The following is an 18,899-nucleotide window of genomic DNA, read 5'->3' as shown; positions in this document are numbered from 1 at the left end:
TCTCATGGTTGATCTGAACCACTGATTTATGGCCAAATTCTTAATTATATCCATGTACTGGTATAACCTTCGGTGGAGACTCTGGATGATGTTTTTATTTTGAGATAGTTGACAAGCTCCCCCAGGAAGTTTCTGTGTTTGGCTTCCTGCAGAGCTCATAGTTTGCTAAAAATATGTGACTAGTCTATTTTATGATGAAGGCCATGCCAATCAGCACAGTTTTTAGAGCTCAGTAACTTCTGGGGTGATGTTGAAACGTGTTGTGGCGTGCTGAAACGCAATCGTTGCCTAGAGTGGGCACCATTGATGGTGACTGCTTGGGATCTGAATGTGTCGCAACTGTGTCCGGTGAAAACAAGGGATTAGACTGTGATGGTGCCGTGGGTGGAAAAAATGCATACAGCTGCTATAACATTGTAATTGAAACGTAGTAAACTGGGGTGCACTGGACAGAGATATTAATACTTTTGAGTTATAATAAAAAGTAAAAATGTTGGCGACATTGGTTTGCTTTCAGCTTTGCCTCTTGAGCCTTGCTTGGGGTAAACGTGGTTTTAACAGGGAGGACGGTATCATGGGGTAGGCATTTGTGTAAAGAGATGGCAAGACAATGTATTAACCTCATCTCTGCTCAGAAGAGTCTGATGGGTAGTTCAAGGTGGCTGGTTTTAACACAAGAACCTTCTATCAGATATATCTATTTTGAGATCATTTGGGACTAACACCGAGGTCCTGAATGATGTTGTAAATCTTTCTTTTTTCTGTTGAATCAGCTCGAGTAAAAAAAGATATTTAGGTAGGCAGTCTCTGCAGGCCCATTACTGTGATACACAACACTATGAAGCCTGATGACGGTTTCTCTAATATTGTTTTTATGTAAACAGGGTTCTTTTTAATTCAGTGTTCTACGTATGGAAACCTCTGGGGCTTTACAACAGGTCCATCACAGTGAAAGAAGGTTATAAGCAGTATTACGACTCAAAGACAGGGTCTGATAAGGTCGCTGCTAGTTTTGAATATTGATTTCAAAGCTGACCATAATCATGATGTGCCATAATCATGATGTGCCATAATCATGATGCTACCTTACTTATTTGCTTATCACTTTTTTTCGTCGTAAATTCATTTCGGGATATTTGAGCGAGACTTGGCTTGAGTCCGTGAGCACGAAGTGCTTTATCCTCCGTCGAAACGTGTGAACATAATAATGGAGGAGAGAAGAATACATAATTCTGGGACTGACTGGACACTTGGACCTGACAATGCAATGTGAATTTGTTTCACTCAGTCTCTCTCGTTCACTCTCGTTTGGTTGCCTAGAGACCTGTGGTAGAAAGCATGAAAATGGTGAGAATAGGTCAGACAAACCTTTGAGAAGTTAGTCATCTTTGTGTGGAGGTGTTGGAGGGGTGGCTGTGCGTAAAACAGAATGATAAATGTTTTCTAATGCATTACATCATGTCCTGCTCCTCTGATCTGTTCCTTTTCGAGCAGTGACGATGTATGTTTAGCAGTGACATGACGAAATGGAAGAATAAACCCACAAGCAACTTCCTAACTTCAACATGTAACCACAGTCAGTAAAACAGGTAGATTATAGCTTTCCAAGAAAGAGGGCGGTCGGTGACGCCATTGCTAATGTCACACACACACTCACACACACTCACTTCTGACGGTTCTCTTTGTGTTTTCTTATTTTTATGCAGGTCAGTAAGTATCTTTTTCCTTTTTTAATCAGTAAGGAAATGAGTCGACAAAAAGATCATTGTGAGTGAACTGGTAACTTAAAAATTACCTTTTTTTTTTTAATTGGACAAACAAAGACAGGAAGACACCTCGTGAGAAGACATGGGTATTTTTTTGGACTTTGTGATATAACAGCAACATTTTTTAAAAACTTTTAGTGGGTTTTGTTTAGGGCTGCACGATTCTGGACAAAATGAGAATCACGATTTTTTTTGCTTAGAATTGAGATCACGATTCTCTCACGATTTTATTCCAATATAAAATTTATTGCACTTATTACTTTAACTTTGCAACAGCTGAACAAAAATATAATAAAAATAAACATATCTTGTCTTCTTTACACAAACCTTTGAATAATTTAAACAATAATAACAATTTTGAACAATATTTGTTCCTCCCTGAGTTGAACACCCTTTCAGAAAGGGGACTTGTAACAGATCCTGTAGTTCTGAGGCAACAAATTATTCATCTGGCTGCTTTTTGCTGTAACAGCTGACATTGAACATAAAAACAATAAACATCTCTCTTGTCTTTAAATAATTTTAACAATAACAATTTTAACAATATTTATGTGCAATATGTGTCAGGTGATGAGAAAGGTAGATGTTTCTCCAAATGTAATCCACAATCATTAACAAAATATAACAAACATGACAACATGATAGTTGACCATGACAGGACTACAACAACCTAGAACATAGGCCTAGTCCTTTTTTTATGCAGCCATCTTTAAAAAAAAATAATTTTTTTTTATTTATTTATTTTTTTAAATCGTCGTCATTTGGAAATGAGATTGCGTTCAAGCATGAATCGAGATCGCAATTTTTTTAATGATTAATCGTGCAGCCCTAGTTTTGTTCTTGCTTGCCTGTTTTTGTTTTATTTATTTAATGTAATATGGAAAAGAGGCTACATTGCTTTCTGTAAATCTAATAACCGATTGTTTTATTCTGTCTTTGCAGGTATGGCCTCACAAGTCTTGGTCTACCCACCACACATTTATCAAACCCAGACAAGTGCCTTTAGCAGTGTGAAGAAACTCAAAGTCGAGCCCAGCAGCTGTGTGTACCATGAGAGGGCCCATCCGCGGACTTATCTGAACAGCAGAACCCTTGGCATCGTGCACCCGACTAAACAAGCTGACTCGTTTGTGAACCGAGACCTAGCAGCGGGACTGAGAGTACGTGGACGACAGGAGCACCCGGTGCAGACGGTGGTGGTCCGGGGTGTACAACGACAACAGCCCGACAAAAGGGGAGGTGGACCAGGCCCACTTGTGGCCCAGAAGCAACAGGAGGCAGGGGTTGTCCAAACGCAGGGCAAAGGGAAACAGCATCAGACAGACATAGCAAGTGGGAGCAGCAGTGGAGCAACAAGGGCAGGAGGAGGGGGAAGGGGAGAGGGCTGCAGTGGAGGAGTCGAGGGAGGAGGACGGGAGGAGGAGGAGGGGGACGGAGAAGAGCACTGTGGAGGTTTGAACTCAGCCGACAGCTCTCAGCGATGTGGGCTGAAACGTAAAAGTGAGGAGCTGGAAAACCGAGGGAGCACCATGCAGATCGTGGAGGAACTGTCAATGTTGCCGGCCATGTTGCAAACGACGAATGTGGGGAATGCAGCCGTGACGGCGCCAGCGGCTGTCGGGGCTGCGGGAGGGGGTCCCTCGAAACAGGGTGTTGGGCATGGGGGTGTAGGTGCTGCAGGAGGGACAGGAGGGGTGGATGGAGACTATCAGGTAGTACAGCATGAAGTCCTGTGTTCCATGAAGAATACTTATGAAGTGCTGGATTTCTTGGGGCGGGGCACATTTGGCCAGGTAGTAAAATGCTGGAAGAGGGGAACGGGTGAGGTGGTGGCGGTGAAGATCCTGAAGAACCACCCTTCATATGCACGGCAGGGTCAAATAGAAGTTGGCATCCTTGCTCGTCTGAGTGGGGAGAATGCAGATGAGCACAACCTGGTGCGAGCCTTCGAATGCTTCCAGCACCGCAGCCACACCTGCCTGGTGTTTGAGATGCTCGAGCAGAACCTGTACGATTTCCTGAAGCAGAATAAGTTCAGCCCGCTCCCCCTGAAAGTGATAAGACCTGTGCTCCAGCAGGTTGCTACAGCTCTGAAGAAGTTAAAGAGCATGGGTCTGATCCATGCAGACCTCAAGCCAGAGAATATAATGCTGGTGGACCCGGTGAGGCAGCCCTACAGGGTGAAGGTGATAGACTTTGGTTCAGCCAGTCACGTATCCAAAGCAGTATGTTCAACGTACCTCCAGTCTCGGTACTATAGGTGAGTACAACAAAGGTTAAAGGAAATGTATGACAATTTTGAATAAAAACAGGTTTACACTTTGTGCATTTTCACACACATTTCAGGCCCTTGTGGTGTCCACACTGCCATATTTAGTTTGAAATGTCCTTCATCTAACGGAACAAGGAAATGTCTGCCATGCTGCACAGCATCCTGCATATTTAGGAGCCACTTGTCTTAGATGGAAAAAAGATGTGACCTTGTAGTGCAGACAGCAGCGTGACTGCTGATGTCCCTGAGAATTACAGTGTGCTTTCCCTTGCCCTTAAAACCACAATAATCGTAAAAGTTTGATATACTTTTTAAAACAAATATGGAATTACATTGGCACTATGAGGAGATGTGATTTACAGGGATTATGTAGTGGTAAAAAAAAAAAAAAATCATAAACAAATCTTTGAAAACGAATAATACATAATGTGTAGTAGGGCTGCACGATTAATCATTAAAAAATCGCGATCTCGATTCATGCTTGAACGCAATCTCATTTCCAAATGACGAAGATTTAAAAATAAAAAAAAAACAAAAAAAAATATGTTTATTGTTTTTATGTTCAATGTCAGCTGTTACAAATTTGATGCCAGTCTTTTATCAGGCACCATCATATTTTTTGTAACGTTTACCTTTTGTATCGGCAGCTTATAGCAGCAAAAGGCAATGGGGGGTTCATCCCAGCCAGAGGAATAATTTGTTGCCTCAGAACTACAGGATCTGTTACAAGTCCCCTTTCTGAAAGGGTGTTCAACTCAGGGAGGAACAAATATTGTTCAAAATTGTTATTATTGTTTAAATTATTCAAAGGTTTGTGTAAAGAAGACAAGAGATGTTTATTGTTATTATTTGTTTGTTCAGCTGTTGCAAAGTTAAAGTAATAAGTGCAATAAATTTTATATTGGAAAAAAATCATGAGAGAATCGTGATCTCAATTCTAAGCAAAAAAATCGTGATTCTCATTTTGTCCAGAATCGTGCAGCCCTAATGTGTAGAGTTGGATTAAATCAAGAAAGGTTTGGATAAACATGGCTGCGTGTCATGACAAGCCGTACCTTTGAGATTATTATAGAATGCTTATGTTTTTATCGGTCTTGGAAATGTAGTAAGAAAACCAGTATTACAGATTACGTTGATTAATAGAAACAACCTTGAGATGGTAACAACAGCTGTGTTTAAAAAGAAGTGACGTGTTGTAAATGAATACATCTGTGTTTGTTCTGGATCTATAAATGAATACAGAACAGCAAACAACTAGAACAAACCTGAGGAAGTTGGATACTGTTCTGCTTCTTTTATTGTGGTATGATTGTTTTATTGCTGTATTTGCTTGATTGAGGTTACACCCGAAAGCATACACCTTACATGTAGGGATGTCCTGATCTGATACAGAGTCATTTGATTTTGAGTATCTGCTGATACCAAGTCCCGATCTGATGCTTTCACAACAGATTAAAAAGATGATCAAATGCAAAATAAACAGATCCCGGTTGTCCCTCATTTTTATTTTATTCTTATTTTATCATTTAGCATTTAAAAAGTGCAGTTTTCTTCGAGGTAGCTTGAAGAATCAAGTAATAATAGTGCAACTATTACCCAGTAAAAATAGCGCAAATTTAAACATAAATTTGAATTAAATAAAAACAGCAGCTCAACTTAAAATACACAGCAGGCCTGTAAACAAATAAGCAAATAAAAGTGCAACAGTGTCATAAAGCCAGTAATGTGATTTTTAGACTGTACTCTTACTTCTTACTGTCCTTTTCTGGCATAAAGAATAAAACGTTTGTGTTTGAAGGGACCTACAATCTTCACCGCAGCAGCCAGGGTGTCCATCACGCTGACCTCGTGCACGCAAAGTCGGCTAGAATGCGCGACGCAGCCTGTGCCGTTTTTTTGAACGCTCAGCTTAGGAAGACGACACAGACGCTTAATTCGTTTTTTTATTTATTTACCTCTGCTGTAACACCGCTGTGCATGTGCAGATCACCACAAACAAACAACTATATTGAACTCACTTTACGTCACGTAAAGTGAGTATTAGCAGCGTTGTCCCACAAAATTACGTGGACCTGTTGCTTGTTGATACACCAGTTGTTTAGCTTTTTTTCCATCATCTGTTTGATGCGCTGATCAAAATTTTGAGAATAAAATACAAATCCGATCCCTGATCGGGATGCAACGTCTGAAACAATGTGATTGGGCCCGATTTCCGATCACGTGATCGGATCAGGACATCCCTACTTACATGTCTTTTTTCCTTGAGATGGTTGTAAGAATTTGAGCGTCACCATTGGAAACTGCAGGAATATTAATACAAACTGCAAAAATGTGTGATTAAATAATAGAAGTGAAGGACACAACCAGTATACTGGTAGAATATACACTAGCAGGCAGAATTAGCCAAGACTGTCCATACCCAGTTAGACTTTTTTTGGATGATATCTGTATGATGTTTTTATCAACTTGATGCTGTGCAGTAATGAGTGGTTTTATTGTAGAAGATGGAATAATATTTGTGTATTTAGCCAGTTGGCATATGTTAGTGAGATGTAATGAAAAGGGATCATTTAGAAGTTTAAACTGAGCAAATCACTGTCATTCTCTTTTTCCACTCACATTTTTGCCAATATACTAATATCTTACGACCAAGGGAGAACTTGACAAATTAAGTCATTTGATTTTCTGCCTCCAGATTGTCCAGTCCATTTTCCGATTGACTGGACCACATTTGTGGTTTTTTATGGGCCACATTTGGAGCAGGCTGTTATAATGTGCAGCATTTACATGCTATTTGAATCATTTAATTCCCTGAACACCAAGGTAGTGAAGTGTCATATTTTTCCAGAAATGTTATGGTCATTGACAATAGATGCAAATAGACATTAGATACTTGTCATTTGCATTGGCTGTATATTTAGTTTTTCCTTACAAAGTGAACAGTACTTTGTCCAACTCTTTGAGCTGTGTGAGCCATTGTTGTGAATGCGCTTTATTTCAGGAAGTTGCCCAGAATAGAACTGTCATACTTTGCTGTGCTTTTGTGGGGGGAAGTGAACAGTGCAGCTGCTGGAGTATGTCAACTGTGTCAGCCTCAAGCGTCAGTGGCCTGCAGTTTCTCACTACTTTTGCTATGTAGTTATAACAGTTGACAGAAAATCATTCATGTACATATATATGTATACACACAAACTAAGAAGTGGTGAATATATGTTTTACTCACCTGCCACTTCATTAGGTATACCAGGTGTACCTAATGTAGTGGCTGGTAAGTGTGTGTGTGTGTATATATGTAGGTATGTATATAATTTTTTTTTCTTTTTTTTCTTTCAACGTCTCACTCAGCATTGAACACAAGCAACTAGGGCTGTTCGATTAATCGATTTTAAATCTAAATCGGATTTATTAATCACAATCGATGTTAAAAAAAAGGAAAATCGGAAAATCGATTTTTCTTTTTTGCAGCTGGCTGCATTACAGACAGAGCCCGTCTAGTCATCTTTGTTTGGTCAAGAAAATTGTAAATGTTGTCACTTTACTAAACTCTTACAGTATCTTTCACTTAATTCCCAATAGGGAAAGTTTTTGCTATTTTTCTTTAAAAATGAAGATAAAATATTTGAAACAATTTATTCCATTGTTTTTTGTAGTTTTACCAAAAAAATCGAAATCGAAATCGAAAATCGGGTTTTCAGAGAAAAAAAATCGGGATTTTATTTTTCTCCAAAATCGCCCAGCCCTACAAGCAACTGTAACTAACTGAATAGGAACATTTGTCATAGTGGCACATTATTTAACCAATTAAGATATTGCTGTGGTCAAACTAACACATGGGCAATATATCAAAACATTCATAGAACCGGTTTCTCACGGCTCCTAGACACTGTACAGTGTTTTCAGTTATATAAGATAAAACTCAGGCTAGGATTCATCTGCATCTGCTGATTGGTAGACAATAAACAAAACAAGAAACTGGACTGCATTTTTAATAGTAGATTTTATGCCAAAAATAAAAGTAATGAAGGGGGATAATTTTGTCATGGTTTGGAAGAAGGGGCCAACTTGGGATGTCAGTTTTGTAAAGGGAGTTAGTGTTAGAGTGAAAGGGGTGTACCGTGATTTACTTTTTTTTTCACGAGGGCCATCCTTCACCTCCGACAAACCAAAATCATGCAGTGTATAACTCTTCTCCCCCTCCGCTAGTTGAGTTCTCTGAAGATGTAGACACATCTGCAACATAGACATAGCAGCATGTGTTGTTTACAAGTGAATAGTTTTCTCTGAAAGTTTTCCTGGGAACAGACAGTTTCTTCTGGTATCTGGTAGTTTGTAAGACGTACAATGTTATGTCTGCAGTAAAGTTTATCTATACTCCATGGCAGCTTAAATTAAAACGACAACTAGTGTATTCCAGCATCATCAACAATTGGGTGAAGTGTCTGTGAGCTGCAAAAGAGCAGCAGCAGCACCCTAAGAACAACATGCAGACAACATTAGCAGAATCATTTTCCTACATTAATAAAATGAATTAAGCATTAAAGTTAAGATTGCACTTTTATTTATTCTAGTAGTGAAAATTATCTTTTGTATTATTTTGGTATTCATCGGGATTGTTGTGTCTTCGATGGTAATCTCCTTACTTCCGTGTATCCATCTCACGTCTTATAGTTATGACCAATATGTGAAAGTAGTGGTTTATTTTTTTAATCTGTTTTCATTTAACTTTTCAGTTAATATGTTTTGAACAACTTAAAGGAGCATGAGGCTCCTTTTTAAGAAATGAGACTGATTAGCGCCACCTTCGCCACGATGGCCGTCGGGGGTACTGCAGCCAACAGCGAAGCCGGCACGGGAGAACGGGGAGAACGCGCATGCAGCGTCATTTGACGTCACATCTGCAGGACAGCGCGGGAAATTCGGCCCCACAATTGCAGCACATTTTGCAGAAAACAGCCTGTTCAAGGCAACGGAGAGATACGCTAGAGGGCTCATTCCTTTTGGTTTGGAACGCTTCATCTGACATTATTACTAGAAAACTTAAAACGTATACACATTTTTTTCATAAATCCTGCCTCATGCTCCTTTAAGTGTTACAGAGGTTTTAAAGCAGCACTATGTAACTTTTCCACCTTAATGTAATATTTCCATAGTCATTGTGATGGTACATCAACTTACAACAGGTTTAATGACACCTCTGTCATGGTCTGAGGGGTCTGTATCGCCTTCACTGGCGCTATGTAACTTGGAGGTGCATGGTAGGAACCCTTCCACACTACTGGTAAAGCACTACCAGGAGCCGCCAAACTCAACAAAAGCTGAAAGTTACATTGTGCTGCTTTAAGTGTTACTCGCGTGTAGAGCCTATTATTTTTAAATAACAAGCGAGCACTGTTTTGTTGGTAAATGAGCTGGTCATTTCCTATTGATTTGCTAATTCAAGTTTGAGCAACTTGTCACAGACAGATTGAAACAAAGTTGTCTGGGCTGTTTCTTTTATCCTCCCTTTTTTGAAAGAATTTGATTAGATTCTCACGTTTTGATTAAGTTGCGTTAAGGAAGGAAGTCCCACTCCTGCAATGTATCTTGAACCTCTAGTCAGAGGCCGGGCATACTGTGAAGGAACAGCGTTGCTGAGGCTGAGAGTGGAAGGTTACTTAAAATAGCTCATGGGACGCTGGCCAGTGTGCTTTGACTTCTATAGATGGTGAAACACATAGACAGCCAGAATGAAATAAGGACAGCTTGAAACACAAGAGAGCTCTGACCTGCTCACTCAAGGTCAACCAGATCAACAGCGTCAGCTGTTTTCATTTTCATGTGCAAGTTTGGATTATACACATTTTTTGTGTGCATTCTAAAATGATTAGATGCCTTCAAGCAATTACACTGTAGAGCGCCAATGAAAGTCACATTATAAATTCTTAAATATGTTCTGAGATCAGTGCAAATTAGGGTGGGCCATATGGCAAAAATATTATATCAAGATTTAAAAAAATAAATAAATAAAATTACGATTTCAATTTTATCACTATCTTGAATTGAAAAATGAAAAACAGACAATTGGAAAAGTATTTATGCCTGGGCAGCTCGTACCGTGGGTCAGCTACTTTAAGCAGGCGTTTGAATTCAACATATTAATACTAGTATTATATTGAGATTCAACAGCAATTATTGGCAGCTAATGATGCTGTAAGGACCAATCGCCTCCCAGAATGCTGATATAATTGCTTTCAGAAACATTGTGTGGGGCCGAATTATCAAACAGATCCAGGGCAGCAAACAGAGGTAGGGCGCTATGAAAACAGTTTCATTTTTTCCCACATTCTGTTTTTATTTTTCTTTGTTTTTAGGTTTTTAATTTTTGAGCATTTGATTTTTAGCCTTTTATGCAAATGTAACCCCATGGCAGTATATAAAGTAATGAAATATAGACAATTTATGCAATTTATAACTGGAAACTTAAAAGTTTTCATACTTTTAAATATATTTAAAGGCAAAATCATGGCACTAGTTATTCTCGTGTCCAACAAGACATTCCTTTTTTGGGCATAAACAAAAAAATTCCAAAAGTTATTTGTATGAAATAAGAAATAAATAACTCAAGTACTCCTTTCGATATCCATTTAAAGTGCAAAAAAAGAAAGAAATTGCAACAGCTCATGCAGTGAACAAATCATTTTAGCTTGATTCATTCTGTCACCAGACACACAGCTTGCCATGAAGCACCCGGCATTTTTCAGGTATTTCATGACAAACCGTGTGTCCGATAACAGAAGAAACCAAACAAGCTATAGCAAATATAGATAATATGAACTTCATTGAACTAATATAACATTTTGAAATTTAAGCTGAAATATACAGAGCACTGAACGCTGGTTGTGCACGGGTGGGGGTGTGTATGAGCGTGTCCGTGTCTGTGTGTAACGTGTCTGGCGATTCTATAATCTGCAAGTTTTGCACACGGTTGACTGGACATGAAAGGTTACATGCGAGGATCACTTAGAGTGAAAAGCATAAACGTTACAACACAAAGAGGCTGATCATGTACTTTAACGGCGACGTCTGTAATAGGTGGAATCGTAGTTTTTTATTACAATACGACCCAGTGTCCTCGCGTGGTGCGCAAGCGATGTCCGTTTCTTAATGCAGCTGGATGTCTGTGCGAGCGGATGCTAACACAGGCTCAAACAGCAAGTATTTTCCAACCTTAACAGTCCTGGGGAAGCTGCTCTGTACCTGGAAGTAATCCGGTCGTTCTGTAGCTTCTGCGCTGGTTTCTCAGGCGACATGTTTGTTTTGTTCACGAGGGCAGCAGGGGCGGGAGGGGGTAGAGAAGCGCGCAGTGTCCCCAGCTTTTAGTGACCCCTCTTGGAGCATTTTCTCGAAAGAAAAGTTAATTTAGTCCAAGAAATGAAGAAAAAAAAACAAAAAACTTTTTCACAAACTCCTTTTCACTCAAAAACTTTTAATGCTACCGATACTCTTCGACACCATGTTCATTGTTTGATAGTTTCACAGCACGCGCGTGTGAATTAAATGACGTGACTACTGGGATTAAAGTTCGCCTGGCGAAAATGTAATAATGAAAAAATCAATCTTTAGACATTCAAATTGATTTTTAGGAATGAATATGTTACCTCTCTCCATCGCTTGCTTGACTTATCACACTTGCCTTTGTGAATATTGTTTGTTTTGGTCTCATGCTAGCTGCCGGGCCTCTCGCTGTTTGGCTCTCAGCATACGGCTTGGGGTATTTCCTCTTCAGGGGATTAAACAGATTTGTTGTGTGACCACCCGGCATGCAAACGTTATTTTTTACACGCATTGCAAACTACATTTGCTTGAACTCGATCACTTGCGGAAAATCCAAACCAATTCCATATAATTGAGGTGGAATAATTTTTTTTTTTTTTTGCAACCAACCCCGTTGTGATTTCAGCCATCACTACACACACAAACAAGGAGGCGGGTAGGAAAGCGTGTCTCTGCCTGTAGATCACTATGATTGGTCGGTCAGGTTGACGGCGTCAAAATGTTTGGTGAGTCGGTGCATCAGTATATAAATGCAATTTATAGAATGAGCCCTAGACGATCTCTGCAGTTTGAAAGATCATCTTCACGTTGTAATCGTTCACGATCTAATATTGTCATATCGCCCAGCCTTGGTGTAAATGATTAATTAGATTAGAACCATCTTTGCTGAAGATCACAAGACTTCCCAGAAACAAATGTATTTCTCTGCCAGGATTTTTTGGAAACACGTATATCAAAAACATCCAACTGGACTAATAGAGGCAGAATTAAATTTGAATGAAATGAATGTAATCTAGATTGTCTGTGGTTTTATAAAAACATAAGCTGTTGTTTCACTCTCGACTATCGAGATATTTGGACTAACATGACTGGATTAATTTTTCCCCGAAAAAGTACATCTGTGAGCATGTAATCAATTCAGGCGCTTTTAGAGGGTTGTTTAGTGTCATGGGGAATTTTTTGTGACACAAAAAACATTTTTTGATGAACTCTGTAATATCCAAGATACAAGGTAATGATTGTTTCAGTGTACTTTTATGACAAAAGCCATTTACACAGGCTTGTAGTCCATCGCTTAAACACCAAGGTTTTTAGTTCTTATTGAACTGTTTTTGTAGCCTTCTGGATACCTCCATAATCCTAGCAACAGTTTGTTTTCCTGGTACTGCAGGATTTGTTTCAAAACAGCATGTATTTTAAAACAAAAGCAGAATTTGTGTTGTTTCTTTTTTTTTTTTTTTTTTGGCTGACTATGACATTACATTAAAACATTTTGGACTGTGTACACACTCTGCAACCTGATGTTGGACATGAGATGGAATAAGTCCCTTTCAGGACATGTTGGTCGTGTGCTCACGTGTTTACAATAAAGATAATTGGTAATCATTTGAGTTCAACTCTTAATAATGCCAGTTGGTGTCACATGTCTATGAGAGCCTTCTGAATTCCTTCATAATTGCAGCAACAGATTGTTTTCCTGGTACTGCAGGAGTGCAGGAATGCTGAAATTGTCCTCATAAAATGAATGTCTTTTTGCTGGTACCACCTTAAAATTGTATCTCGCTGCTACCATGCTGCTGGCGTCTACGCAGAGATTTTATTTTCAAGGATATAAATGGCCAATAGCCTTCACAGTTTAATGTGTACTCTTTCAGTAAGATTAAAACATTGCTCATTGAATATAGGACATGTTGTTTATTAGGTGTAGACAAAAGTGTGATCCTTTGTATTAATAGTATTAGCAGAATTTTTTCATTGTTATTTTACTAAATTATGCTCATAGTTAAAAAATCACTCCAACCAGTCTTCCCACTTTCAAGCACTTCATCATGTCTGAAAATGTCCTTGTAGGTGTCCAAAAAATAACACGTTTTTATTATTATTAACGAGTTCCCTTGTATATTTGAAATATCCTGAGGCATAGGCTCTTGTCATAAGAACACCAGGAAGAACTTTTGCTTCTTTTTCTGCATATCAACCATTGAAAACTGGACAAGATTCACATTCCAGATGTGCTGAAAAAATGAAAGCAGCATCTTCATGTCCGCAAGTTAAGGGCTTTACATCCGTAAAGCATGTCTAAAACTTTGTATCCTTTATCACAGGTCTGAGCAGAGTGCATGTACATTGTTTCTGTGTTCATAAGAATGCAGGATGTCGTAAAAGAGAGTTGAAATACAGTTGATTCTCTCATCATGGGGTGACCATGCCGTCAGTGGCTGAGCTTACGCCAGCTCTCGTGTAAATGAACCTATAGGAGTTTTCTATGCAGTTTGAGATGAATACAAAGTAAAGTTTCCTTTTCGTGGTCTTTACGATAAACATTAGGACTCGTGGATGTTATTTTATTTATTTTTTTCTTTGGGTAGGTAACTGGTAAATTAAGTATAACTAAGAGATAAAAATGCACATAATGTCTCCACACTAAAGAAAGAAACTAAAGAAAGATTGACATTTGCAGAAAGTGGCTTGTTTTCTGCTTTAAATGCTGTCAGTAAAGCTGCTTGTCTGTCTTTGATGACAGAAGGTTATCCAGCATGATGATCTTAATGTTGAAACAAGTCTGGGCAATGTTCAAGCTCGTTTCTGCTCCTTGAAGGAACTGCGGATTTATTGGAATTTGGCAGTACCCAATTTATTAATAATGAGGACAAATTTAGACTTGGGCAAGCAAATGAACTTAAATATGTGTCCGTGTCTTGGCAGGATGACAGAATATAAGAGTTTTAATGTGTACATGCACAATCATGATGGAAAAAATATAAAAGGGAAACTGAACAAAACATTGTTCTGACACTGCTGTGAATAAGAAATTAATTGAGCAAGAAAAATTGTAAAATGTACTGCCATTTTTTTTTTTTTAAATAAAATAATATGAGTTAAATATGTTTTTTTTTTTTTCTGCAAGTCCTAGTGATGCAAATCTTTCTGCTTTGCTGACTGAATGATCACATGATACAAATCTCTGTGGACACCTTTGAGGTTGTGAGGAAAAGGTGATATTGTGTCAACTCTTGTCTTGTTCAAAGTCATTAATTTTCAACCTGTGCAGTAACATCAGCCAGCAGCCCTTATGTTCATACTTTTGTCTTTTGACCGAGGAAAAATTTGTTTGGCTTCCGTGCATTTGGGTCACTCTTAAAAATGTATAATCAAATCAACTCCAGTGTAAAAAAAGACCCTAATAAATTAATTTAAGATGATTTCATTATTGATATGATTCAGATACTTAAGACTGCATATGATGGTTGTACTTTAGGCTGTTAAACTTGAGAACCAGTACTTTTTATACTGTGGCCACTACTTCTTCGGATGTTACTTGATGCTGGAGTGCGTCATCCCCTTTCTGTTGTACCTGTCTACCTCCTTTGTGCTTCATGCACGTGGCGATGGACGGTCACGAGGCGTCCTCTCCTCCAGCACTCACTGGTTCTTCAGCTTGTATGTCATATCCTCAGAGTGGAAAACAGCTTTGGTTTCTTTGGAGGGCAGTGAGGCTTTACTTGTGTTGATCAGGACAGAGGCGTGCAGCCATGGCAACCTCCACTTAACTGTTCAAACCAAAAGAGAGACCTTGTGATTTGTAGTTTGTTCTCTTTATTTCAGTTTGTTATTCTGCTTGCTGCTCCGCTAGTGTGAACCCCAGATATGATTTGGGTTTGTGCTTTTATTTGTTTTTTTTTCCATCACAGAAAAATTTCAGTAAATCATTTTATTTTACTCTACAGTAGATGATATCATTAAACAATCCTAGGAACCTGCAGGAATTTTATTCTATGTTACTTTTTTAGAATGTGTTGGAAAGATGCATGTGTCTTATTATTAAATAAGTTAACAAAATACAGAAATCTGGTTTCTCAGTAAAATAAAGAAAAATTACCCACCAAAAGCCGTTGGCCAATCAACAATAATTTATGTATTTTTCCAGTTTTCAAAAATGTTTCCTCTCATTCCAGCTTCACAGCTCCACAGCTTCAAGTAAATTCCTTTTCTTTATAAACAGCACATGCTTGTGAGGCCTAAATTACTGGCATCGCTTTTTTAGTGCAGCATTTTGCTACTGCATCAGCCATAGTATGTACTGTATCTGTCTTCTATGTGGGGAAAAAAATGGTCAAAAACTTAATTTAGCAATTCTTAGGTTTGCCGTTCTTGTCCATGCGTCTCACATTTAGCCCCATAAGGATTTAAGGATGTCATCATAGATAGATGTCTGCCCGATCTCTTTAAATACTTCAGTATGAGAGTGAAAAGTTGTTTTGGCTGGTATGTGAGTTTTGTGGAACAGCAGACATGCGATGCAATGTGAGCTGATTGCAATGACATGAGATCCTCTGTCAGTCTTGGAGTGTTAAAATCCTCCGGATTGTTTCATGCTGGTAAATGGTTTCTAGGGGATATCTTCTATGTATATGCAGAACAGAAATGCAATATATCTTTATTGCTCAAGTATCTCGCTGGTGTACTTTTAGGGTTTAGTTATTCTTGATGTTATCTGCGTAGATAAGAGGGATAGCTTTATTATGAAATAATCTCAAAGCATGATCTTATATGTATATTTATGCTATTTTAAGCTATGGAAGGAAATGAGAAATTAGTCTTCAGCACTACTGGTGAATACAATTTGCAATGTAGGAACATTTTAGTCTCAGTGCACATAGCTTTTCTTATAAGTCAGTGTACAGCATAGGGCATTATTCTCCAGGGTATTTTCTTTTCTTTTTAATGTCTCCTTTTTATTGCGTCCAATATAACAGTTCTGTTCTCTTTTTGTCTTTCATATATTAGGTAGAGGTGGGCATTCTGACTTTTTATTAATCATATTGTCTTAAATTATTACTTGATTAGCTTTCCAATGGAAAAGTAGAGTTTTTGTGATTTACATAAAAAAAACGTATCTATATCTTCCTACACCACATGAGCAAAGTGAAAGTGTGATTGATTATGACATAAGTAGGATGACGTTCATTAAAGGCAGAACAAATCACAGAAGTGTTAACTTTTTATTTTTGTGGAATAAGCATGACGGACTTGTCTGAAAGTAGCACGTAAGGTTGTGAGTTGGGCAGGTTGTTGTGAGTGATAAGTTATTTGTTCTTTGTTTCCATTTGCACAAATAATCCCCTAAAGTCATGGGTTAAACCAAATCTGTTGGGAGAATAATGATTGTACTTCAGAAGATCATCCTAGAATCCTTTGGGCAGATTTCCCACCCCTATTTAAAGGTTATTCCTGGACAGAACGGATTACAGCAGAAAAAAGAGCCCGTGGTCTCCATCCCATCATCGGTCTGTGATTTCTGTAGGATTTGTGGTGTGGTAAACACAGCCTTCTTGGTGATCAGGGTGTCTCACTGATGTTGATAGTCTTGTGTCTCTAATAGCTCTTCCTGTGATGTTGAATTAAAATATTACTATGAATGAACACAGCGTAAGCATGTAGGGTTCTTTCTACCAGGCTAGTGCAGATGCAGCAGATAACAGCCAGTCAAAGCTGAACCCGGCCGGACTGATCTGCTAACCCACTGGCACGGCCTGCTGACACTTGGCACACAGTCCTTGCAACACTGGCTGGCAGGTCACTTGGCTCCATTTGACATGTACTGCAAATCCCATCTGGGTGGCCACAATCAGGAATTGCATGACATCCAAAATAAATGTTAATTTGGTCAACACATGAACACAACTTTACATAACCAGAAAATACAAGAGCGAGTCATGGAATTTATAACAAGTAAATGTCTAGGTTTTGTTAGTATGTAAATGATGTATACAGATGATAATATGTGCATGTATAACTCTGGTGTAGCCTTTATTTTTATCCTTTTTTTAAAATTTTATATGTAAAGAACTTGAACTCCAAAAACCCAAAGGTGTTGTTTTTTTCTGAAATGCCAGATTTGTTTGTCGCTAAAGAATAATCATTTACATTTTGTAGGAACGTAATTTATATGCTCATCTGTTTTTTTTAGATACATTTGTATAAAGTCAGTTGTTGATTTTTTTCTTTTTCAAATCAGCTAACCACCTTTTGATGAGACTGTATATTTACAGTCTGTATTTTATGTGGAATTTGTTTTTTAAAATGTGATCAAAATGATTTTGTGACTACACTAACAGTTGTGTGTATTGTTTGTTCCCCAGGGCTCCAGAGATTATTCTGGGATTGCCGTTTTGTGAAGCCATAGACATGTGGTCACTAGGCTGCGTGATAGCTGAACTGTTTCTGGGCTGGCCTCTTTACCCCGGGGCCCTGGAGTATGACCAGGTAAATACCTTTTTCTCACCGTGGGCTTTTTAACAGCTGTCACCGTGTCTCATCTTTTTCTGGTACTTCTGGCTCTTCCATTTTTACACTGCCGATCCTCACATGGCTCAGGTGGCAGATCTTCTCCTCAGGCTTTTGTTTTCCTCGGTGTGTTTGCTTTTGAATTTTGTATAATACAGCTTTCTGTTACAAGCTTGCTTTCTGATGTTGAAGTTTGGATAGGCAATGTGCTTATGTATACATATGAAGTGTGTGTGTGTGTGTGTGTGTGTATATAATATGTATGTATGTATGTATGTATGTATGTATGTATGTATGTATGTATGTGTATATATATATGTATATATATATGTATATATATATGTATATATATATATATATATATATATATATATATATATATATATATATATATATATATATATATATATATATATATATATATATATATATATATATATATATATATATATATATATGGGACGTGACGCCTATATTTTCTGAAAAACAGATTTTTTTTCAATTCAAAAAAGGTTTAAATGGATAAGAAAATACAATATATATGACCAACCTGTCCCACATATGGACTCACTTGAATTTTACAAAAAATACTAGTTATTTGGGATTTTGTTGTCGTTTTAAGCGTCAAAATGTCATGTGGTGCGACCGTCCGACCATGACTCTGGTTTTGAAAACCTTTTTTTTAAATCAATCTTCTGCTCTATCTGGCATGATTTCTGAAATGTCTTGTAGTGTGTAAGATTGCAACACATTTGTATTTATATTTCCATCATAATATACGAACAAAGTTTGACTGATTATGTCCATTTTATGAAATATCATGTGGCGCGACCATTAAAAAAACAACCATTTCTGTATAATACTGAAAACTTGTAAAAAAAAAAGATGTCAAGATGTTAAGGAAATTAATTTATTTTAATATGAATCATGGTTGCACCACATTACTTTTTTAAGGCTAGTGCCAATTCATCTTGACAAGAAACTCAAAACATTGACCTGTTGAAAATCCTTATTCGTCATTGACCCATATATATATATAT

At 38.0% G+C, this 18,899-nt stretch overlaps 1 protein-coding gene across 1 annotated transcript in view; it reads left to right on the top strand.

The window, feature by feature from the left end:
- hipk3b (homeodomain interacting protein kinase 3b) overlaps nucleotides 1–18,899 on the top strand; it is a 53,087-nt gene that overhangs the window by 10,782 nt on the left and 23,406 nt on the right. The window contains exons 2-3 of the mRNA XM_061744423.1: nucleotides 2,709–4,026; nucleotides 17,715–17,838. Of these exons, the coding sequence (XP_061600407.1) occupies nucleotides 2,709–4,026; nucleotides 17,715–17,838 (1,442 nt within the window). The remainder of the gene's footprint in view (nucleotides 1–2,708; nucleotides 4,027–17,714; nucleotides 17,839–18,899) is intronic.

Source organism: Cololabis saira, chromosome 2, assembly GCF_033807715.1.
Source record: "Cololabis saira isolate AMF1-May2022 chromosome 2, fColSai1.1, whole genome shotgun sequence".
In the NCBI taxonomy this organism is placed as follows: Eukaryota; Metazoa; Chordata; class Actinopteri; order Beloniformes; family Belonidae; genus Cololabis; species Cololabis saira.
The sequence above is the reverse complement of the archived record's forward strand: the minus strand, read 5'-3'. Positions and strand labels throughout refer to the sequence as shown.